This window comes from Lissotriton helveticus, chromosome 4_1 (assembly GCF_964261635.1).
Source record: "Lissotriton helveticus chromosome 4_1, aLisHel1.1, whole genome shotgun sequence".
NCBI lineage: Eukaryota > Metazoa > Chordata > Amphibia > Caudata > Salamandridae > Lissotriton > Lissotriton helveticus.
The window spans coordinates 390,984,904-391,009,949 of NC_136063.1; the positions used below are offsets into that span (position 1 = coordinate 390,984,904).

The following is a 25,046-nucleotide window of genomic DNA, read 5'->3' on the forward strand; positions in this document are numbered from 1 at the left end:
CAAGACTGAGGTGATCGTCTTTGGGTCCAACTCAAATCTCTGGAGTCCAAGATGGTGGCCAACAGATATGGGTGACCCGCCGGCTCCAGCTCAGAAGGTAAAAAATCTGGGAGTCATTATAGATAGCCAACTCTCTTTCAAACCCCAAGTTATGGCGTTGACCTCGTCCATATTTTGGCTCTTGAAAACCATCAGGAAAGTGCTCCCCTTTTTACCGGAGGGAAGCAAAAAGACGGTAGTGACGGCACTTGTTCTGTCGCGCCTCGACTATTGTAATAGTCTTTTTCTAGAGGCCCAACAGGGAGTGTTGAACAAGCTGCAAGTCCTTCAAAACGCGGCAGCCCGCCTTATTGGAGGTCTGCCTAAATTTGCCTCAGCTACCAAGGAACTGGAGAAATTGCATTGGCTCCCGATGCGAAAGAGGATTATGTTTAAAGCCCTCTGCATTGTCTTTAAGGCACTGCACGGATTGGGCCCAGTGTCTCTTCAAGATCAATTCCAATGGTACAGTCCTGAGAGACAGCTGAGGTCTGCCAGTATGGGACTGGTAAAAATAGCTCGGATCAGGAAGGCACGCTGGGGGGGCAGGAGTTTTGTCCGAGGAGCGGCAAAGGCTTGGAACTCCCTCCCCCTGACCCTTAAATCAATCACCAATCTGTTAGCGTTCAGAAAACACCTTAAAACATGGCTTTTCACCCTTTAGCCGGGGATTCTTAACCTTAGGGAGTTACCACTTCAGCGCCAGGACACTGGTTGGTATTAGTGCGCTTTATAAGTGTTAAAATAAATAAATAAATAAAATAAATAGACAGGTTGCTGACATGGAGGTCAGCGGTTCCCAGACTGAATTCGTCATGAGTATGAAAAGTAAGACAGAACAAAAGACTGAAGGACACAAATTGATATCTACAGGTAAAAAGATATTGTGTTTTAGATGTGGGTTTTTGATTCCACACAATGGTAAATGTCCCGCTCTTGGACTGATATGTAAAGGCTGTGGGAAGGAGAACCATTTTGTGATGATTTGTAATGTGTAGGAAAGTAAGTACATCATAGCATGAAAACCAAATGGACACCAGAACGTTCCAGAAGCAATGTTCAATGCAAAACAACAAGGCCAAGCGGCAACATCAGTTAAGACAAATTGACACTAAATGAAGTTGGTCATCTTCTAAATCATTGTCAAACACTTCTTCTGTGTCAGTATCAAGTGAAAGTGATGAAAATGACTGTGCCATGTTGATGTTTAACTCAGAAAATCATGTGAATGTTGGTTTAGCCACTTGTGAGAAAAATGTAATTCAAAGAAACATCAACGTGCCAAAGCATCAAAGTCATTCAAGCATTGTCTAAAGATTACACTGAAAGTAAATGGTTAGTCAATACCTTTAATTATTGACAGTCGTGCATCAATAAACATTATGCTTGAGGAGAAATGCACTGAATTATCTCCATTGCCACAACATACGCCATTGAAAACCAAAGTGTATACATGTGCTGCATCAACGCCTTTAAAAGTCAAGGTTTATTTGTAGTGACAATGAAACACAGGAAAATTAAGGTGCGAGCTCCCATCCATTTGCTTCAAGGCACAGTATCAAGTGCCTGTCTACTCAGCTGATACATGATTGATTTCTGTGAAAAACAACATGAATGCTCATCACGAAATAGTAAGCCAGTTCTCTTCATTATTTCATTGTTTGGGAAAGCTTAAGACTATGAAAGTAAAGTTGCATATTAATGAGGACACCCGCCCTGTTGTTCAAAGACATAGGAAAATTGCTTTTCATTTGTAAGAAGCCGTTGAAAAAGAACTTGAACCGTTACCTAAGCATGATATTATTGAGCGGTCTACTGGTCCAAAGCCCAACACCCTGCTATTTTCCCATAATAATAGTGCCTAAAAAGGACAGTGAAAAAATTTACACATACGCGTTGACATGCATCTGGAAAACAAGGAATGGACCAAAATGACATACCGGCCCACACATGCTGACGTGATAATACCATTAAATAGTGTAAAGGCCTTCTCTAGCCTTGATTTAAATAAATGTTATCATCAGTTGGAACTTGAAGAAGATTACAGGTACATTACAACCTTTTCTACACATGTTGGTCTGTTTTGATACAAAAAACTAAGGGGCCCTTTAGGATGGCGGGCGGATTGCCCCGTCAGGCTGGCGGTAGCCACCGTCAGCCTGGTGGGGGCAATCTGCCCGCCATCCGTACCTAAATTCCACCCGCCATATTAGGATGGCGGGGGACCGCAGCGGATGGAAAGACCGTCCTCCGCTTTTCTGCCCCGGTCGCCTTGTGGCCGGGGCGGAAAAGGTGTTATATGGTAGCGGTGTCTATTAGACACCACCAGCCATATTAGCATTGCCCAAACCAGATGCCTTTCCGTGGTGGCGACAGGTGGGGGTGCACACAGGGGGTACCTGTGATACCCCCCTGCATTTGCATAAACAAAGCGGCAGGCACCGCGCGGTGCCTGCCGCTTTGTTAATGCAAATGCATATGTGCAATTTTAGCATTGTGGCGGGCGGTGCTAAGAGCACTGCCCGCCACAATGCTAAACATGCAGGATGCGCCCGCCACAATGGCGAGCGCATTCTAATCCCCCCCTCCATGGGACCCCCGCCCTTATGGCGGGCGGTTCCAAACACCGATAGGATGGCGGGCGGACTAAGTCCGCCCGCCATCCTAATGACCCCCTTAGGGTCTGATTAGGAGTTTGGTGGATGGGAAACTCTGTCACAAACATGGCGGATATCCCATCTTCTGTATTATAGGTTCCATAGGATATAATAAAACAGTAATACGGCTATGGTTACTGGAGTATAATTATACCATTGTACCTATACAAGGTCACAGTACTCCATCCAAGAAGACTGAGGTCTATATTAACTACATTGTGAAATTAAACACACCAGCTGTCATTTTGTTAACCCAAATTATCACTGCCTGAAGCTGTGATAGTGGCATATTAAAGTTGAAGGATATAAATCAGTCATGGAACGAAAAACACTCAACCGCTCATCAGTGATGGCGAATACCAACAATGTCAAGGAAGAACTGTCCATAACTCAGGAAGAAGTAGTACTACGAGGGTCAAGGATTCTGATTCTGGAGAGTCTGTCACAGAAAATACTTGAAGTAGCCGATGAAGGACACTATGGATTTGTTGCCACAAAATGATCTCTCCAAGACTGAGTCTGGTTTCCTTATTTTGATGACAGGGTTGAAAAGGAATTAAAGGCCTGTCATCTGTGCAACTGCCTTTCTACAAAAAACTTCTCACCAGACCTTGAACCTGTCAGAACTCTGCAAAGCATTCATGGGAGAGTATAGCCATTGTCTTTTTCGGTCAACTTGACAATGGACATCACCTGCTGGTGAATATGGACGAATACACACAATTTCCAATAATTAAAGATCTTTCATCTACTACTAAAGAATGAGTCATTAAAAGACTAAAAGGCATCTTTGCGACATAGGGTGTTCCAGCCGTAGTGAAGTCTGACAAGGGGCCCCCATTCAATAGGTGAGAGTTCAAAGATTCCTTGGGGCATTTAAATATAAAGCTTCAAAAGATCACACCTTTGTGGCCGCAAGCCAATGAACCTGTTGGACATTTTAGGAGCATAGTAAAGAAAGCAGTGCAGCTTGCTACTCATGAGAAGCTCAATTTGAAAACTATGTTGAATTCTACCTTGAGAGCTTATCGCTCAACACCTCACTAGACCACAGGTGAAAGTCCTGCGACATTGATGTCTGACAGGGCAATCAACACCAAGTTACCACAATGGACAGATCAGAGAAAGAAAGATGATAATGCAATTCATGAGAAGGACTTGGTTAACAAACAAAAGATGAAAGCATATGCCAACAAAAGACGGCATGCAGAAAACATCGCCTTTAAGAACGGCAATACAGTGGTTGCACAATAAATACAGAGAAGGAAATCTGATGTTCCATTTGATGATGAACCTTTTCAAGTGGTGTCTACATGGTGACTGCCCAGCACCCTGGGAAGTCTATTACCAGAGACTCTTCTAATTTCTGGTACTTAACAAATCATTCATTAGATCTAACTGTTGAAGGAGAGACTGTGTCTGAATCAATGACTGCTGTTGTCTCTACACCATTGACCCAGATCCTTGACATTGGTGATGACAGTTTCCAGTTTCCAAGAACAAGATCAGGTCAAACAATTAACAGGCGAAAAAGATTGATTGAAGAGATTTAATTGTGCATGTTTATAAACAGATTTTGTCAAAATGTTGGCACATTCTCAAGACTTTTGTGACGCAGCGGTGGTGCAAATCCAGCACCAAGGTGCGGGGTACTTACAACGTGACCCATCTGGGAGATGCGTAACGTTGTAAAGCCCTGCGCCACAAATAGGCATTCCTGCGTAAGGGGGGGGGGTGATCGGGTGCAGGAACGCCTCCTAAAAGTGACTGAGTGAAATCTACAAGATTTCACTCAGTCACTTTTAGGGCCATGCTGCGTCAAAACCCTGCGCCTGCTTGAAGCAGGCGTAATGATTGACGCAGCATGTTAGAGATAGGGCACCCTGAGCCTTGCCGGAGTTTCATCGCGCTTGCGACGCAACTCCACCAATGCACCACATTTCCGCCGGGGATGCGTCACGCATCTGCCCATCCGAGCGACACGTGCGGCGCATTGTAAATGCGGCGCATCAGTGGTGGCGCACGAGTGGGCAGATGCATCACAACGCTTCTGGCGCATCTCTGCTGATTAGCAGAGATGCGCCAGAAGTCATACATCTTCCCCTGTATATCTTAATCACTGTTCTGTCAATGTGATGAATATTAAATTTCAGTAAAATACATAAAGCAAAGAAGAGAGTTATGGAACACATGTGGATCATAGCTAGACATTTTGAATTGGAACATAATGGAAAGGTTAACCTCCTAAAGTTTGCCATAATTCACAGAATACCACCTAATGTTAGAAGGCCAATAGGATCTTCGAACTCAGGAGATTAGAATCTAGGACGATTATCAGGAACAGCACCTTACATCCGATTGGCCTCAACCTGGATGAAGAGCTGTCAGTACGTCTGGGTTGAGTTATTTGTTTAAGTGGGGACTCAACTGCATCCAGATCTGTTTTGTGTAAACTATGGACTAAAAGAAACTTTTTTTCTGAAGAACTCTGTTGGATCCTTGTGCGTGGAAAGGTATATGTCACCTGTGTTTTTAACATGATTTTAAGCTAGGGGTTTGTGTTTATGTTGCACTTTTAGGTATGCACCTGTCGTGGATTTCGGTGCTGTATGAGGTTTCATTCACGTTGGACACTAGAGGGTTTACCCTCATGGCACAAGAAAGCAAAGGCACTAATATATCCTTTTCTATATAGTTGACAACGGTGTTCGGGCACCAATCCAGGGATGCCCAGTTTCATCTAGCGAACTCGGGCTTGTCATTGCCCACTGGGGCTTTTGTGCTCATGCATGTCCGCACTGCATGGTAGTATTTTAGCTGTCCTTTATATTCCTGCCATTTCAGTGATGCTATTGCTTGACATACAGATATACATATACATTTATATCCTTTGTACCTCAGGTTTCCTGGAGCCTGGAACAGGACAAAAGAAATGGAAGCCAGAGTTACAAAACTAAAGAAGGACTACCATTTTCCTATGCAGGGAAAAGGTGGAGCAGCAAGATGCGGGAGCCAATCTGGCAGAGAGAAGAAGCTCACCGGGTGCGGAGGAGGTGCGGAGGAGGTGTAAAAGGAGACAAAATCTGTAGGTGTAGAGAGAGAGATCAGGAAGACGTGGGATGCGAGTGACTGACAACCAGAGAGGTCAGTGTGCGATGGGAAACTCGGAGCAGATGAACCCAGGAGGAAAGAAGTGGGGTCCATGGATGCAGAACCGGATGGAGCCTCGGAAGAGTGGAGCGAGAGGTGGTGGTCACACGGCAGAGGACGTGCACAGCCACAACAAACTCATGAGAGTTGTGGCAGATGCAGTACTTATGTCAGGGACAGAACTGAAAGGAGGGTAGGGAAAGACAGAATGGGAAGTACCTGTAATTGGAGCAGACGGTTTCCTCCCTCGTTCTCAAACTAATTTCATCCTGCTGAAACTGGAATAGTTTCTCCACCCCTGTTGTTCATGCTTGGGCGCATGGGGGAAAAGAACTAAACCCAAATGTGGGTCGTATAGTTTAATCTACTTAGAGCCATTTCAGGATTAAGCAGTCCAAAAACTAATTAAAATGCCTTTTTTTTCAACCGTGAAAAATTAAGGAGAGAAAAGGAATAACGAGTAGAAATAGATAGAAAGTTAATTTTTTTCTTTCTTTTCCCACTGTACCAGAGTAGTAGGGCTCGTGTTATCACAAGGGTGTGGTGAAAGTGTCTATTCTACACAAATTTAAGGAGAACGGACTGCTACCTTGTTAATTATTATCCGTGAGCCTCGCGGTGGCACCCTCCTGGATGAGGTAGATTGTCTAGAGGAAGAAAAGAAGTAAGAGGAAGTCCGCAGAAACACTGGCTTCAACATTCAAACTTATAAGAAACAATTTGTTTTAAATAAAACTCAATAAAATACGCCATCATTAAGAAACATATTCAGCCTCCTCACTTCTTTTTCCGCCCATCCCTCCCACAATCCCATTGCCAGCTTACTCTTGTTCTAGTAGTACCAGCCTAGGATGCCCTATATTTTATTCCATACCACATATAGTCGTGGCCACTGACATAGCCTCATCAAAGACGTGCCCTTCTCTCAAAGATGGTAAGTAAAAGAATGAACTGGCCTTGCTAAAGTGCCAATTACAACTTACTTGACAATAGACATATCACAGGGCTCTGAAGGATGTCTTTCATCGGTTGGCAAGCTTAATGAAATAACCTCCTGATAGCTTTTAGAATGGGCATTATAGGACTTTATAACTCAGCTTACGTGGCCTGATCTTTTTTGGAAGAAAGGACTTTTTGCGCATGGGACCATTATTCACGGCAGTTCAACATGCACTTTTTCTTTGCCAACTCTTATGTATGCGGATTTATCTTTGATTTCATGTGGACATGGTGGTTTTGTCCTTCTACCCTGCCTTTATTAGGCTAATGTTGTTGGACACGGATGTCTTTTGCCTCGCAGTGGGGAAATTCTTATTGGCAAATGTGACAATAATGTCCCCATAAATTGCAGTTAGTTTGCTACCCACTAAAAAGACTAGCTTCAATTGCTATGGTCTTTAAGATTGTTGTGTTTTTGTTATGGGAATCAGCTGTTGCATTTGATGTTTGGTTTTACGAATTGTAATGCTGTGCAATGCTGTAGGGATTGTGTTTATGGTTCATACGAATCCAAAAACGAACATTGTGATTGATTAATAGTGCACTACTTAGTAAACTTTAGTGCATGCTCTGATTTCCCCAATATTCAGTACTGCTTGTGCATGGTCAGGTTTGTACCGCTACTCTCCCACAGTGCTGTAGTGATCTCTTGAAAAAGAAAAGTCTTTCAAATGTGCTATAAAAAAGTTGGTCATTCTAGAAATTAGATTTTCTAGCAAATGTAGGAAAGACATTTGTGTTACCAACGTGTACAGGACACATTACAGACAATAGAATATATGGAAAACACATGATATCTTGATGTGTGTATGGAACTCATACTATGGTGTGCAGTACTTTCCTCAGCGCATTAGGGGCCCGATGTAGGTAAAAGGGAATTTCCGATTCCAAAATACCGAGGCGGGCCGATTCGGTATTCTGAAATCGGAAAACGAGATGTAGGAAACAAACAGCGAAATAATAAGGAATCGGTCGGCATCGGTAATGTGAATCGGTACGTACCGAATCAGCACGGACCGAATCGGAAACTACCGAATCGCCTACCACCGAATCGGAACTAGCCGAATCGGCTACCACCGAATCGGAATTAGCCGAGTCGGAAAAATCAGATTCGGCTATTACCGAATCGGAGGTATGAAAACACACCCATGGCCAAAAAGCCCATAGGAATGCATTGAAGAAACCGATTCGGCTATCTCCGAATCAGATGATACCGATTCGGATTTTACCGAATCGGTAATATCCGATTCGGAGATAGCCGATTCGGTTAAAGCCGCTTCAGCCAATGAGGTGGCTCCCCCTCCCCCTCCCAAACAGGGAGTGGCAACCCTGGCAGGTGCAGCCAATTAAGAACTTTCTGGAGAGCCTGCCTGAGCTGAGCAGTCACAGTTAGCAGCAGTGGGAGTAGGAGGTAGTGAACTGTTCAGACCAAGATGGCAAACCAGAGTGAGAGCCAGAAGTCCAGCCAGAAGAGGAAGCCTAAGTTCAGCAGCACCGAGCTGCAGGTGTTGGTTGAGGAGGTGGTGAGGGTGCACCGGCAGCTATTCGGAAGGCTGTCCCTCAATGTGCCAGAATGCACCAAGAGGAGGCTCTGGAGCGATATCGGTCAGAAGGTCAACGCTGTGGGTGTCACCCCCAGGTCCCTGGATGAGCTGAAGAAGCGCTTCTACGACATCCGCAGCCTGACCAAACGGAAGATGGCAGAGATCCAGAAGCAGGCTGGAGTCACTGGTGGTGGCAGGAACCCGGCGCCACCCCTCACCGAGCTGGAGGAACTGGTCTCCAGCACCATTGAGAGGGAGAGCGTGACCGGAATTGGGACCCTGGACAGCTCAGCCAGAGCTACAGCTACAGGTAAGAGGCATGCGCATCAGGACACACCCTACCAGACACCTCCCCATTAGACACAATGCATAGCCAAACCCCAGCACAGTACTGCAACCAACATACAAGAGACAAGCATCATGGTACATCCAGTCAGCAGTAGGTATCAAAATATGGCAGTGCAGAATCACAAGACATGAAACAGTGGAACACATTCTACGGAGATGCTAGGACATGTGGAATGCTTTAATTGTACTGACTGTAATACATCGGTACTCTATTTACAAATGCTTCTTTGTACCTAGGGGCACCATCAGGCGGACAAACACTGCCAAAGGAGGCAGCAGCACCATCTACCACTGCACTCGCAGGGCCGAGCACGAGTCAGGCTGCCGAGGAGGAGGAGGAAAACACCATAGGCCTGGATATTGAGGGAGACCTGGAAATTGACTTTGATGCACTTCACTCCCCACAAATGCAAAGCACACCCTCCTTGCAATTCTCCCCAGAGAACTCCCCGACAAGGGAGCTCTTTCCACCTACACCAGCTCCTGCCACTGTGGCTCCAGTACACCCTGTCCTGGGAGCAGGGGCTCAGGCCCCGGCCAGCACCACACCCCCACCAGTGGCACCCCAGCCCACGCAGCAGGCGGGCAGCAGCAGTACCCGGCGCCGTGCCATTCCCACCACTGCAGACCCAGCACGGGAGGCCAGTGTGTTCCGGGGCCTCGAAGGCAATATGGTGAAGATCCAAAGGCAGCAGGCGAAATCCATCATGGCATGCCAACGCCAGCTCCTGCAGCACAACCTGCAGATGGGGGAAATGGTGAAAGGATTTCAGGCCTTTGTGGCTTCCAACAAGGAGGCAGTAGAAGGTTTAGGCAGGCTAACCACTGCCATCACACAGTTATGTGGCAGAATGGAGGAGCAAGAGGTGGTGCGCAGGCGGGATGCCCGGGTGCAGAACCGCTCCTTGAGCCGCCTTGCTGCAGCAACGGCACAACTCTGTCAGCGTGGTGCCAACATGGAGTCTAGTCTCGCTCAAAATACCGCAGAGTTGACAAGGGGAATGGCCCGCATCACGACAGCAATGGAGGCCTTGATCATCTCTAACACTGCCGCAAATCCTGCCCTGGACCTGGGGGATGCTGGGGACAGCAGCAGCCGCAGCAGCCCGGCCAGCGCTGCGTCAGAGCCACGCAGGAGCACCAGGCGCTCCGCAGATGCCGCTGGTCATTCTGAAGGGGGTGAGGGACACCACAGTGGGGCTGCAAAGCGCTCAAAGAAATAGCCTAGCAAGGGCGGGTGAGGCAACCTGGACCCTAGACTTTTGTTTTCATTGACATTACACCTTTGTTTTGTTGCACATCAGTGCAGTAACTGTGTAGCAACAGTATTAAAAATTGCTTATTCAACACAACCATTCACCTGTCTGTGCATTTTTACTCACTCAGAAATAGTTTGCTGTTATCTCCTCACGTCTATGTCTCCCATCACTTGGCGTACACACCCCAGCTGGCTGTGTTAGTGGCACAGCTTCGTCGTCATCATGGTCCTCGTAGTCACTCAACTCCACCTCAGTGCCCTTCTTCACCGCAAGGTTGTGTAACATTGCACAGACAGCTATGATTTTGCAACAGGTGATGGGGGTGTACTGCCTTGCACCTCCACTCTTGTGCAGGCATCTAAACCTGCTTTTCCAGATGCCGAATGTCCTTTCCACAACATTCCTGGTGCTTTTGTGGGCACGGTTATACCTCCTTTGGCTGGGTGTAGAGGGGTTGAGGTAAGGGGTGAGAATGAATGAACGGAGGGCATATGCACTGTCGCCTAGAAGGAAAAGGGGTAAAATTACTTACATGCATACATGTATTTCACTTTGCTGTTTTTGGTTATGGGGGGCTGATGATGTGTCTCACCTAGGAGGTATCCTTCTCCAAATTCCCCAGCCATCAGCCGTGCATAGATGCCGCTCTGTTGGAAAATGTAGGAGTCGTGGGTACTACCCGGAAATTTTGCTACCAGGTCTGTGATGATGCATTTCGCATTGCAGATCACCTGTACGTTGATGGTGTGAGTGGACTTCCGATTGCGGTAGATGTATTCTGTGTCAGATGGTGGGCAAATCGGAATGTGTGTGCCGTCTATGCAGCCAATGATGTGGGGGAATCTTGCCATCTGGTAAAAGTCTGCTTTGGTCTGTACAAGTTCTGCCTGGGTTGCAGGGAAGGAAATGTAGTGGGCCATCCTCTGGATCATGGCATCAAGGAACTTGTGGAAGAACCTTGACAGGCTGCTCTGGGTCACCCCTCCTGCCACAGCGACTACACTTTGGTAGCTGCCAGACGCCAGCAGGTGTAGGCAGCATAGCACCTGCACCTGCACAGGGATTGCGTGTGCCCTTGGGGTGGGGTGCTGCAACAGGGGTTGGAGGTCCCTAATGAGGTCTGTGATGGTCTCTGAGTCCAGCCTGTACCGCTGTAGGATCTCTGCATCTGTCAGCATGACCAGGGTGATACGTTGTCTGTATACCTGCTCCTCTCTTTGCCATTCCCTCTCTCCTTGCTGCTGTAGCCGTAGCCGCCTCGCTATGACATAAAAAGCTGCCATCCTGCAAGTTGCAATGCATTTTGGGGCTGTTTTTATGGGTTGGAGTTGGTTACCACCTGATCGTAATCCATGGTAATTTCCGAGTGGATTCTACCGATTTTGAGCCAAAATCGGTGTTTCTGTGTCTCCCTACATCTCCCCATCTGTCCGAAGCGGGGATTTTCCCGATCGGTGAATCTACCGAATTGGTAGGTTCTCCGATTCGGCTTCTGTCCGATTCGGTGTCACTACCGAATCGGTACATGCACCGATTCGGCTTATGTCCGAATCGGTGTCACTACCGAATCGGTACATGCACCGATTCGGCTTATGTCCGAATCGGTGTCACTACCGAATCGGTACATGCACCGATTCGGCTTATGTCCGATTCGGTGTCACTACCGAATCGGTACATGCACCGATTCGGTGTTTGCATCCGATTCGGTGTGTTACCGATTCGTACTGTATCCGATTTTCGGTATGTACGTATCGCATTCTTTTACATTCGGTAATCATTCCGATTCGGTTTTCGCTCCCATTTGTACTTTTTTTTGTGCCCTACATCTCGATGCCAGTATACCGATCGGTAAGGGCCCAGATTCGGTATTTTCGGCCGTTACCGATCGGTAACGGCCTACCTACATCGGGCCCTAGGTCTCTTATTTTGGAAATGTTACAAGTTGTGTGTTCTGATTAACGATGTCATGAATCATGGCACTGGCAGTAATGTCATGTGTGTACTGCACAGAGGGAAAATTAGGGTTACCTAGGGACCTTCACACATGAATCTTTAATAATCTAAAGTTTTACAACATATCCTTAATGCTCCCAAATAAATGTACACATATGCACATGATTATTGAAGCAACAGTGGTTGAAGTGCAGTTCAAATCAAATCAAAAGCATTTATAAAGCTCACAGCTACTCAATAGAGTGTCCTGGTGCTGATAGGTCAGAAAATGGAGAAGATCTACAAATGAGTGTTAAAACACCTCATTAAAAAGCCGTGAGGCTGATTTACAAGGACTGGCGCACCTCTGCATATTAGCAGGGATGCACCAGTAAAGATACAACACGTAAAACTATGCTTGCGCCACCCTGGATGTGTCGCATTTACAATGCGCGCACCATGGAGCAAGGATAGTCAGATGCGTGTCGCATCTTTTGCCGTACGGGCAGCGCATTGCTGGAGTCATGTCGCAAGCGCGACGCAACTCCAGCAATGCTCGGGTGGCCTTTACCTAACATGCTGCGTCACGCCTGCTGCAAGGAGGCGTAAGGTTTTGACGCAGCGGGGGCGTAAAAGTGTCTCACTGGAATAGTAAATTATCCAAAAATTGCCCTACTGTTGCACTCGCTGGAGTGGGAATAGTAATTTTTACCTCTCCACTATCCAACACTTTCCCTACTGTTGCATACCCTGGAGTGGGGATAGTAATGTTATCCCCTCCACTATCCAATCATTTCCCTACTATTGCTGTTAATGTAGTGTAAAACGCAGCCGCGGCCGGTAGTGGGAGTACCGGCCGGGCGGTGATGTGGGGACGGGGAGGGGCAGGGTGGGGGGTAGTAATGTATGGATTACGGACTTTAAAAGGTAAGTAAACATAAAAATAAATAAAACAAAATTCGTTGCACACACTGCATCGCATTTGGTGATGCAGTGTGTGCAACGAAATTCGTTTTATTTTTTTATGTTTACTTACCTTTTAAAGTCCGTAATCCATACATTACTACCCCCCAACCTGCCCCTCCCCTCCCCACGTCACCGCCCGGCCGGTACTCCCACTACCGGCCGCGGCTGGTAAAATGTTATTGTAAACGAATAAAAATATTGTAATATTTTGAATTAATATATATATATATATGTTATTTTTATTTTACTGATATATGTATATATGTGTTTATCATTTTTAAAATGTTTCTAACACTTTATAATTGTTCATAATTATTTTTTAATTAATGTTATTAAGTAAATATATATTTTATATTTTATGTATATGTATGTTGAATTTTTTTTATGTTATATTTATTTCTAATTTTAAACATTTTATAATAATTATAACTATCTTTTTTCAAAGTATATTTATTATTTACTTTATTTTATATTATTTGTTACATATTAAAAAAACTATATTTTTAACAAAAATATTTTTTACAACAATATTTCGTTTTTTGTTGATATTTTTTACTTACCATGAAGTAGATAGGATGTTGATATTCTTGACTTCAGTATTTTGGTGTCGATATTTTGGGACCTCGATATTGAGGTCGTCGATATTCTGTCACTGATTCACCAGAAACCAGTGCAAGACTTTGAGGTGGGCAAACACTGTGCTACTCCTAGGAATCTTGAGTAAAAGATGAGCAGCAGCGAATAACAAGTATTCCAGGAGACCCTAGGAGAGAGCATTTGCATAATCCAGCTGGGACGTTATCAAAGAGTGGATCACCTACTTTTGACAGGAAGCTAGAAACATATACAGAAACAGCCTCAGCATCCTGCGAAGGCCAAAACATGTACCAACCATGCTCTCAGCTTGGGATTTGAAGGGGAAATTATTACCAAATGTTACTCCTAAATTACGTACTACAATGGGAGGAGTCGGCGGGAGGGGAATGAGTTGGACCAGATCTCACCTCCTCACCGCGGTGGTGGTGAACCAAAAACCAACACCTCCATCTTATTAGTGTAACATTGGAGATTATTCTGAGACATCCAATTAAACACTGCAAAAGGCACAATTTTCGTTTAACCTGGGCAGTTAAAACATCACTCTCTCATGTTAGCATTAGCTGCATATCATTGTAGTGTAGTTCCTATAGTCCCAATAGGCTCTGCGCATTGGAATAATATATTCAGTAGTGTAGACGTAGGACTGAGGTTATCTAGGTCTTTACTGACTATATTAGACGTAAGTTTTTTGCCAGCTAGCTCAGAGTTCACTAGAAACTTTCTCGAATAAGCGAGGATGAGTTTAACCTCCCTGGATAGACAAGAAGGGATTTAGTTTCTGACAACCATAAAACATGACAACTTTGCTCTCCCTGAATAAGAGTATATCTCTAGAGTCGTATGAAAACAAAAGACAGCTATTTCACTCAGTCAATAAGTGCGTACTTAGTTTCACCAGTTTGCAGAGAAACAGAGAGACGGGCATTTTCAATAAAAGGTGTTATTTATTGAGCAGTCTCTTTCCTCATACAAGAGAAATGAATTGCTACAATTGCAATACTTATAGTTAAGTAAAGTGCATACAGTAAAAGCAGGATTATGAAATAATACTGTAAAAGCATTGATATGGTTTCTTAGCCATATGATACTTTAAAATGGATAAAATAGATACATACATATATACATTGACTAATCGTACTCAACTGGTGCTTCTAACTACGCCTACCCCGGTGTACCTGACCTAAGCCTAATACATGGGAGGGAGTAAGTAAGTAGCAGTTTAAGTTAAGTTTGGTTTGCCAATAATCTGACTCAATAATTCTCTGTAAGGGTTTAGTCAGTTCAGTACCTGGGTATTAGAAGGCAGGAGGGCTGGTATCTCTCTCTCAGGACTCGGTATCCCAGTCACCTGCAAGGGTAGGCTGGAAATGCCGGAGGCTGGATTTCTCGGCAAGAGAAAAGACAGCGTCTTTCTCAGCGCGTCAAAAGGGAGGGGCAGCGTCCGTGGGCTCTCGCATCAGCTGGGCTCTTCGGAAGTAGTAGCTGCTCTGCTCCAGGATTACCACCGTGTGTTTGCTTAAGGCAGCGTTGGTATATTTATACCTGAAAGGTGCCGGGGTTGACGTAAGGATGGACATAAGACGTCAATAAAGATGTCACTAAGGACTGGTCGTTCTTACAGTGCTTTACAGGAGTTCTCGGACGAAATCAAAACAATAGCAGCGGGGATTTCCCAGGTTGCTGGAGGCTTGGATTTGTTTAAGAACTCGGTGTGCTTTCTAGGGGGCTGGAGGAATAGGCTTGCTTAATGTGACAGCATGCGCTATGACCGAATTATGAAAAGGGTTTCTGTGCCGTTGCAGGGATATTATTGATTTATAACCGGACAAGGGCAAAGAATAGGATATTGATTCAGGTACCTAGATAAAACACACTACACCCACTCCACGAATTCATGTCCATAATTACTAAAACTAAGCAATAGTAAACATATCTAACGGTGCATGTGTATACCGATCCACCCCAAAATACATTATTTTGCATCTGAAATTGTATATGCGAAATACACGAAAATGAGTATAGGTACTGTATGCTTTCAAGCAGTGTAATCATTCAAAAAAAGATGCACATATATCGCAGCATGAATGATTTGCGAAAATTACACATGAAATGGCTCTTAATACAGAAAAGAAAAGTGCGAGACCATTCCATCACATATAAATACAGTTTTTTGTAAATATGCTAGAGGCTGAGTTAATATATTGTATCTAGAGTTCCTAAAAATAGAAGCTCTGTTCTCTAAGAATAGTTCTACTTTAAGCAGATGATGAGTGCCAAAAAAAGTAAATATTTTGGAATCGGGGAAAAATAGTTTCGTTTTCAAGGGAAGAAGTCAAAACAGTTCCAAATATTTTTCAGAAGCTTTTGTTTTTCAAAGCTGAAGGCCAAATTCAGAGTTCATGGAACGCTGAGAGCTCATTTGCTTAAGAGTTTATTCTTTCTGTTCGGGTGAGAACATCATTTCAGACTGACTTTCAAAAAAGCAGTTTGCCGCTTCAGGTGAAAGTTCGACCAAGTTGGAAAATGCCGCAACTGTGCAGTCGTGAGCGTGATTGCTATCATCGATGACAGGATTAGCAGTGCTCACAGAGGGTCGTACCTGGTTGATGCTGCTCTCATCTTGCACTTCACTACCCTTCAATCGCAGTGGTGAAGTCTCAACGAATGCCGTCATCAGGATGGGTAACCGCTGGGGACAACACGATGCATGAGCCTTTACTGGGTTCAGCAAAGTATCTGTATCCAATGGTACTTCTGATTGTAGTGTAAGACAGACGTCTAACACGCATTCTTCACCGCACAGCATACATCTTAACACAGGTAAGATACAGTTTTGCCAGATGGGTCTGAATGAAAGAAACCAGGTCATATTCAGATCTCTTAGCCAGGCTAATCCAAGGACTTTAGTTATGCGGTCCCGATAGCGTATAGCTAGAATCGTTTCTTCCATTGTTGCTGGAGTCTTGTCTGTGACATGGCTTGCCATAACGAAGCAGGAGAGTCAAAAATAAAATGCCTGCTACGAGTTCCAACAGGAGTGGAAGGCCGCCAAAGAGTGAATGGACAAAATTAGAAAAGATGCCCAGGACTGCTTCGAAAGGTGTCAACAGTCCCGAAAAAATTGACTTAAATACACTCGCGATACCATTCGTATCAGAAATGTTTAAGATTTCATTTAGCATTTCTGCGAAGTGTAGGGGGCAATTTGTTGATAAAAGGTTATGAATCTCTGCCGTTGTCCTTGCAACTTGGAGATCATACGTTTCTTTTGATGACGTCAAGTGCACTGGCGTCTGTAGAAGAACAGACTTCATTCTGCTTAAAGTATCAATTCGAATAGAAGAGATTTTCAGACTGGGCCAAATTTTTCCCTCCCTGTCTGGAGTGTCGTTGGGATACAATACTTGCTCACAGCAAGTGACCCTGGACGTTACACTTACGAGATAAGCTTTTCCTGGCACCAGGCCACAACATCTGTGGTCCACTATTAGAATGTAGCTCCCGTTAGAAAGCCGTCTAAAGAATGGCTCTATTCGAGTTGCAGGTGTGCCAAGCTGGTGACATGAAAGGTTATTTGAAGTCCCCTCACAGGCCCCATGCAAATTTATTCCCTGACACCGAAGTATACCACTTAGTGATTTTTCACAATTATCACCACTAAGAAATACATTCTGTCCTTTTTCAATAGAACATGTTTGTGTGTAAGGTAATTTCCATGATGACTTGATGTATCCTTTACCCAACCTTTCATACTGGCCTGCCTGTATATACTGTTGGCAGTATCGAAATTGGAAAGTCGTTATCGGAATAGTTATTATCCAGTGTATTATCCATTCAATGACAGGTCGTTCTGACATTGTCAATGGTAATCTCTCAAGTTTTTCAATGCTCAGAATTGTATATTCTGCTCCCTTTTGTGCCAAGCTGATTTGTATATCAGTAAGGTTAAAGATAGAGAACAGTGACGTTGTGTTGATTAAACGCCAAGGCACGTAGCCTGAACGCAGATTTTGTAACGTCCAGCCAAGCTCTACAATAGAACGCAATTGGGACTGACTATGTTGTAACATTAGCATGTCCTGTTCTATTATATCGATTGCAGATGATACAATACTGTCCAGTGAATATATTCTGGAAGACAGAGTCATTAACCCATTGTCCACAACAGAAAGTGATTATTTTTAAATTAATACGGTCAATTCCCCGTATTTTCTCTGCTGTTTTAATTTGAGTTACTTTCCAAGCTTCGTTATAAGCTGCATATATAGAGGCCGCTATGAAACGTTTTTGACGCTGTTTGCGTGGTCCCATAATGAAATCACGCAAGTCAGCACCTTCTTTAAGTAAAGTTAAGTGTTGCTTAATTTCTGCCAGTGTGGATGTATATAGCCATTCAAGGCATAGTTTACCCCCGCTGTATGTTGTTACAATCCCTGGATGTTGTCGCTGGGAGTATCTAGGGTCTGGCCTTGACAGTTTGAACCCCTATATTTTGTTCAGGAATCTATCTTGACAGTTATTTGTGTCTGTGGGCCAGATCAACCATTTCTTCCAATCAGGATGTGTTCTGTTTTGGTTAAAAATATGGGCTACGTCTATCTCAACATCTGTAGTGATATTACTATCAGGTGATGGCTTTGGAATAGACGGTTTGTTTAAGTCTTTAATTTTGGCTAGGCCAAGACAGGTTGTTTGTTGAATTGTGTCATTCAAAAATATAATTTGTTCTGGGATCATGCAGGCTCTGAGTAATGATTCTATACCTCGGACTTGCCAGTCTCTAGTACCCCAGTTTGTTTTTGTTTCAATGTTATTATTCCAGAAATCAAAACCAAATGTATTCATTTTTTCATAAAATAATTCTGAATAGATTAATTTTGTATTTGTTAGCATGGTTTTCATTCCTGTCTTATTTAACAGTTTGAAATAAAATGTTTCTGCTTCACTTGTGTTAAACCCTGAGAAGTATGGAAATTTCTCATAGAATGTTTTTGAACTACCTTTTGGTGGAGTTGCACAATGTTCCCATTGATTATAATTTAAAACATTTCTAGGCTGAGCAGATTTATGCAAATAATGGTTACCATAGTGGTTGTAGCAGTACATCTGATCATAATTCGATGAACCCTGTAAATAATCATGTTCCGTAAATTTGGCTGACATAACTAAGTCTGACATCATATCATTAATACCTTTAAAGTCCCAATCATCAGAGAATGTGCTCGGTTTTACAAAGTCACTTAATGAAACCTTAAATTGATGAGGATACTTCAAGAGTTCGACCGGGCCATATATATCGTAATCTGTTTTGTCCCATGCTACCCCACCGGGTAATGGATTGGCTGTGAAGTTTACTGAAGAAAGTTCTCTTTTCTCGATGTGTGACGACTTGTGTGGCTTTAGGACCAGGTTGATGTTCTGGCTTGCTGTGTCCATTGTAACATATTTTCCCTCAATGAAGTGTCCCAAGCATAGTACCATGATGAGCCAAAGCAGGAAGAAAAGTACACCTAGCACCACCCAAAATTCAATCCATGGGGAAATCAGATAGGTCTCCTTTAGTTGATGAAAGAGTTTTTTAGCCTTGTCTTTAAAAGTTGTTGTTGTTGGCTGTTCTTCAGGTTTGCTCGGATCCTCAGAAAAGTCATTGAAATTGATGAAGTAGCCTGATGCAGTTCAGTCAATTATTGGAATTGCTTCTGGAATTTTCCTTGTTTTATTAGCATAGTCTGTGGCTACATCGTTGTAGACAGGTGTTTCTTGACGAATTGTTGTAATTTGGGTTTCAAGAGGCATAAGTTCCATGGCTTTGTTGCATAGTCCTTGTTGATTCACTGTAGGTTTATCAAATGTGATTAGTCTCTCAGTTTGAACCTCTTGATTTGTAGCAAACTTTGGTGTTCTGCTACTTCTTGGGAGTCCACTTGGCCTACTACTTATTATTGGCCACATGATTGTGGTTTAACCAGGTCGATGGATACAACTCGGTTCTCCTTTTTATCAGCAAGAGGCGGTAGTACAACTGATCTTGTTCCGTTGACAGCTAAGACAGGTACTGCTTTTCTGTAAGAAGGCCCAAATTCCTTCTTCACCGCGATTTTCTCTCTGACCAGATCCCCAATCTTTGGAATCCAGACAGGCCTTGCTGGGACAGGTGGTTTCTCTTCAGTGGCTGTTGGCTGTTGTTTCAACTTTATGTTGCTCAGGTCTTTTCTTGTTTCATTTAAGTCCTGTAAAATAGCCAAACGATCTTTGATATCAAAGCATTTTCTTTCTACCACTGAAGTTTGACTATCGAGGTCCTGGATATGCATTCTAGTCCCGAACAATAGTTCGTATGGACTGAAACCTTTTAGAGAATTTCTTGGCAGATTATTAAGACTACGTTGGACACTTATTAAATGTTTGACCCACCCAACACCCGAACCTAATACCTTTGCCGTTATAGATTGCTCTATGTCTCGGTTTTTTCTTTCCACCATCCCATTTCCCTCAGGAAGGAAGTGATAAGATTCCCGCAATGCAATGCCCATGCTGGTCATGGCCTCCTTATAAGCTCGAGAGCTAAAAGCAGGACCCTGGTCAGAATGTAGCATGCCAATTGCGTCTATGCCGCTATAGACACGCAAATCTTGTATAACAGTTCAGACGTCAGCCGAGAGCTGGGATCTACATTTTTAAGTGAATTTAGTCTTAAATAATATTAATGGGACGCATTATTACTGGGTTTTTGCATATAGATTTCATTGTTCTCTCTAAGCGAAGGGCCATGGCAATACACCGGCTGGTTCGCCACTGCGATCTCTGTTGCAGTCTGGGCAGTTTATTGCGAATTTGTGATGTTGTAGGCTCATTCCCGGTCACCAGTATATTGATTGTAATTCTTTCAGAGATTCCTTAATCTTAAGGTGTCTTAGACCCTCACCCATATGTGCGTCTGCCACTAATAAGTTTTTCCTGTTCGTGTTTGGAATTACTCTATCCCCCACTCCAGGGATTTGAGCAAAAGGAACGGAGTTTGCATCGATTACGTATGTATAATTGAGTGGATAGTTGACAGGTAGCGCTGAACAGTCGCCTTTTGATGACGTTTTTATCGCCAGCATCGTTTCCCCGTCTACGTATTTTCCTGAACGCTTTTTTGTAGCTACGGAAGCCGGCTTACTTGCTTACGCTTTGGCTGTCTCAGCCAATGAATTCCCTGGAACGTGAACGCCATCACGTTCATGACTCAATGAATGTATCACGTGAGTCTTTGGTAGTTCTTTCTGTAAAAGAACTACTTGTTCCCAAAGCGATTTTTGCTTTATTGTGGCACCTGTGTCATCTTTGTAACCGTTTTGAACCCATTTCTGCAAATGGTTATTATACGATTTGACGCAGTAATATGAATCGCACACTATTAGTGTCGGGAATTCGCGATCCGCATTATCTAGCGCCATTTTCAACGCTATTATCTCAGTTTGTTTATCTGAATTATTTTCTACAGAGTGTGATTTTGTTACCAGAGGTCTCAATTTACCTCCGCGCCACACGTTTTTAACAATCTTGCATGTGGCGTTATATGCTTGTTTTGCCCAAACCGAAGGTTGTGCATGTCCGTCTGTGTATATTACACAAACGTACTGTCGTATGGGCAGAATGTCGATTGGCAGAGGATATTTTCTTTCATATTATAGATTTTTTAATTTTTTTCATTTCCGGGTCAAAATAGTATTTCAGTTTTTCTGTAGCAAGAGAATTTTCCCATTGTATCCATTTTGGATTTAATGCCACAGTAGGTAAATTACATGGGCTTGTTAATGCCTCAAAGGCTGATTCTGCTGTTCTAACAGTAATCTGTCTGCTGTCAGCTTGGTCTCTTTCTTTTGCTACAGCTGTTTGAACCGCATGCACAATGTTTTCCTTAATGCTGAATGTTTTTTCATCTTCTGTGTACAAATGTGATTTGTACGCTATTGGTACCTTTTCTCCCTCATTAGAGGTCAGGTATGTGAATCCGCATCTTCCTGGGATGACCCGGATCACAAGGTTGCGTGTGTTATCGCGTGTTTGCAATTTTGTTTTAGCTAACATGTCTGTTTGTAATGATTCCAAAATTTCTGTGTGTTTTTGAGTCCAATTGATTGTTTTAAAATCTGGTTTTATTAGTTCATAGAGAGGTTTAACCCTCTCTGCATAATTTAGAATGTAAGTTCTTCCGAAATTCAGGAAACCTAGAATTGATTGTAAGTTTTTCAGCGTTCTCGGTGCTTGGATTAGAGCACATTTCTCTAAGAAATTGTCTGCCAGGCTTTTGCCTTCACTTGATAATTCATATCCTAAAAACAGGACAGTTAGATGGGCAATTCGTGACTTTTTAAAGTTGAATTTGTAACCCTCTGCTGCGAACCCAAGTATTATGGTGTTCACTCTTTTCAAGTGAGTATCCAAGTCGTCATCTGTTAGATAGATGTCATCGACATAAGATAATGCCTCATCATCATACATTTGTAGTAACTCTGTTACTCTCGCTGTTAATAGTCCTGGGCTGTTCTTGAACCCCTGGGAGAGTCGACAGAATTTTTCTGCGAGCCCATTATTGAGAAAGCGGTCAAATACCTGCTTTCAGGTGCTATATTTTGACAAAAGAATCCATTAGAGATGTCTAATGTTGTTTTGTACTTTTTGCGCACGATGTTATTCATTAGTGTTGCACTATGTGAGTTTTGTACTGCAAAGGTTTTGCAACATGAGTTAGGGTGTCTGTAGTCCAAAACTAGACGATATGAATCGTCTGGCTTGGAGACAGGAAACAAAGGGTTATTCATTTGCGAGGTGCATGTTTCAATCACCCCCTGGTATTCAAGTTGATCTAAGATCTCCCTGACCTGTTTTTTAGCTTCTTGCTTAATTGGGTACTGCCTCTGTGCAGTTGGTTGATTTTTTAACTGGATTTTGTGAGGAGGAGAGTCCTCATCCCATCCAACATGGTTTTTATATAATGCAGGAGCTTGGGCTACTGCCCACTTTCTTGCAAGTGTATATTTTTTATGAATTGGAATGTGATTTGAGAAGGCAGGCATAATCATTTCTTCGCCATGAGGGCACTCCCTGACAAACTCCGATGGCCATTCTTTCTCAGCTAAAAGGATGTCATAGCCTTTGGAGAGGTTATCCCAAAATAGACCCCTTATTTTCCTAGTCTTATCTCCCTCTATACGTAATATTATTTCGTATATTTTATGAGGTTTGCTAACTCTGGTGTCTGCAGTTTCCACCTGAATGTATTCATTCGTGTCCACTGTCTCCAGATGATTCATCAGGATCTTGCGAGCTATGCTCACTTCTGCTGCGCTGTCTAGCATTGTTTGAGCCCACTCTCCGTTTTTCAGCTGTGTCCTCAGGATCCTTGGCATGTTTGACTATTTTAATGCTGGCTACCTTCTTTTTTGGAAATTGTAGTTTTTTACTTTGATGAGCAGGTTCTTTGTCTTTGGACTTGACGTGCTCTTCCCTGTGTTCTGACCGTCCTCTTCTTTCCGATTTCTGCGAGGAAGTCTGAAAAGATCGAGAGGGACGTGTATCAATATCTTGATATCTATCAGGTTTCTTCAAATTATCCCTATTTCTAAGGTTGTATATTTTCTCAGAGGGCTCCCTCTGGGGAGACCTGTGTCCTTGGTCCGGAGATCTTTCTCTCCGCCGAGGAGACTTTCCTCTGGACTGGAATCTTTTTTCTTTGGGAGTGGATTGTTTATTTCCATCCCAACTCTTTTTTGGAGTGGTTAGATTATTTTTAATAAATATCTTTTCAGGATTTTCAGTTAGTTGGGGTTTTACTGGTTTCCCACCCAAACTATCTCTTCCTAGCTCTTCATAGGATTTTTCTATGATTCTGGCAAGTTCAAATGGCTGTTCTGCTATATCTGTTTCTTTCAATTTCTGGCGGATCGCCACAGATGCTGCTTCTCCTTTTATGTTAGATAATAATAAAGCTGGGACCTGCTTGAAGTCTTTCAGTAATTTCATACCCAGAGTTAAAGCAGGTTCTGGACCGTATTCATTTTGAATCTGTCTTAGCACATCGGGTATTACCGCCATAGACGGAACACCATGTGTTTTTGTGTAAATGGAAGCAAAGACTGTGCCCCAAGTGTCACAGTCCTCCACATGTGGTGCGATCCCCATTGGAAGACAGATAGTCAGAATTCTGTGTTTCTCAGTAGGGGTAGTATCCAGAAATACTGCGTCTATTTGAGTGATTTTTTGTGCTAACCAGAATGGAATTTGTTCCCGTTTTGCGGGTACTTTACCCAGACATGACTGTATGTTCTGTGGTGTAATTTTGTTTGTATTCCCCTGATGAGGAGTCAGCTGTGGAATGTCAATAGCTGGTTGGACTGTTGAAGTCCGCATTACATATTGGACTAATTGTCTATGTATTTTAATCAGTTGTTTTAACTGTACCAAAAGTTCTGGTATTGACATTTTTTTCAATGTCTGGATGTGGTGTGTAGCTGGCTAGAACCGGCCACATTGCTCCTGGTCTACCTAGTGGACCGAGCCTGGTGATGTGATAATTATGTTTTAGGGCGCCTTTAAACCAGAGCAGGTGCTCTTGGTATTCTAATGGTATTGCCACCTCCACGAAAGGAGTGTACTCTTCCGGTGGTTCCTCTATTTTGTAATAGTGGAACTCATGTGTGACAGCGTTTGCTGCTGGAAAGTTTATCCATGAATAGAATACCTCTGTCTGCCGATATTCATGTGCCTCAATTACGAATATGTCTATACCACCTCTCGATGTCAGTCCATTTTCTATTAGTTTAATAGTTATAGTTTTTCTTATGCTGACCGGGATGAGTATTGCATCCGGGTCTTGCTGTAGGAGACTTGTGTCTTCCGCTAGGAGTTGAGCTGCTATTCTAGCTGTCTCCCTATCTCCTTCATTGTCTGACATTTTACTGACAGCAAGGTTTTTGTTGCAGATTAGGTTTTCAAGGAAACAAAGATTAGGTGCACAATATTTTGGAACACTGTATCCTTCAACGTTGAATAAACCAAAAACTATATATAGAAATCTCTTTCTACTAAGTTCAGGCGGATTTTAACCTTTGACCCACTCCAGACGTCTTTGGAGTATTTACGGGAGAAAGGGTCTATGTGAAAAAGCACGACTGAGTTACTCTAACGTCTTGCGTTAGATTTATCGCCTTACCAAACGTTGGGCGACATGTAGTGTAGTTCCTATAGTCCCAATAGGCTCTGCGCATTGGAATAATATATTCAGTAGTGTAGACGTAGGACTGAGGTTATCTAGGTCTTTACTGACTATATTAGACTTACGTTTTTTGCCAGCTAGCTCAGAGTTCACTAGAAACTTTCTCGAATAAGCGAGGAGGAGTTTAACCTCCCTGGATAGACAAGAAGGGATTTAGTTTCTGACAACCATAAAACATGACAACTTTGCTTTCCCTGAATAAGAGTATATCTCTAGAGTCGTGTGAAAACAAAAGACAGCTATTTCACTCAGTCAATAAGTGCGTACTTAGTTTCACCAGTTTGCAGAG

General features: G+C 43.4%; 1 protein-coding gene across 1 annotated transcript in view; it reads left to right on the forward strand.

The window, feature by feature from the left end:
* Positions 1-8,395: 8,395 nt before the first annotated feature.
* LOC144828003 (uncharacterized) overlaps positions 8,396-25,046 on the forward strand; it is a 50,795-nt gene continuing 34,144 nt past the window's right edge. Inside the window, exons 1-2 of the mRNA XM_078686150.1 lie at positions 8,396-8,699; positions 8,975-9,537. Of these exons, the coding sequence (XP_078542276.1) occupies positions 8,543-8,699; positions 8,975-9,537 (720 nt within the window). The 5' untranslated portion in view covers positions 8,396-8,542. The remainder of the gene's footprint in view (positions 8,700-8,974; positions 9,538-25,046) is intronic.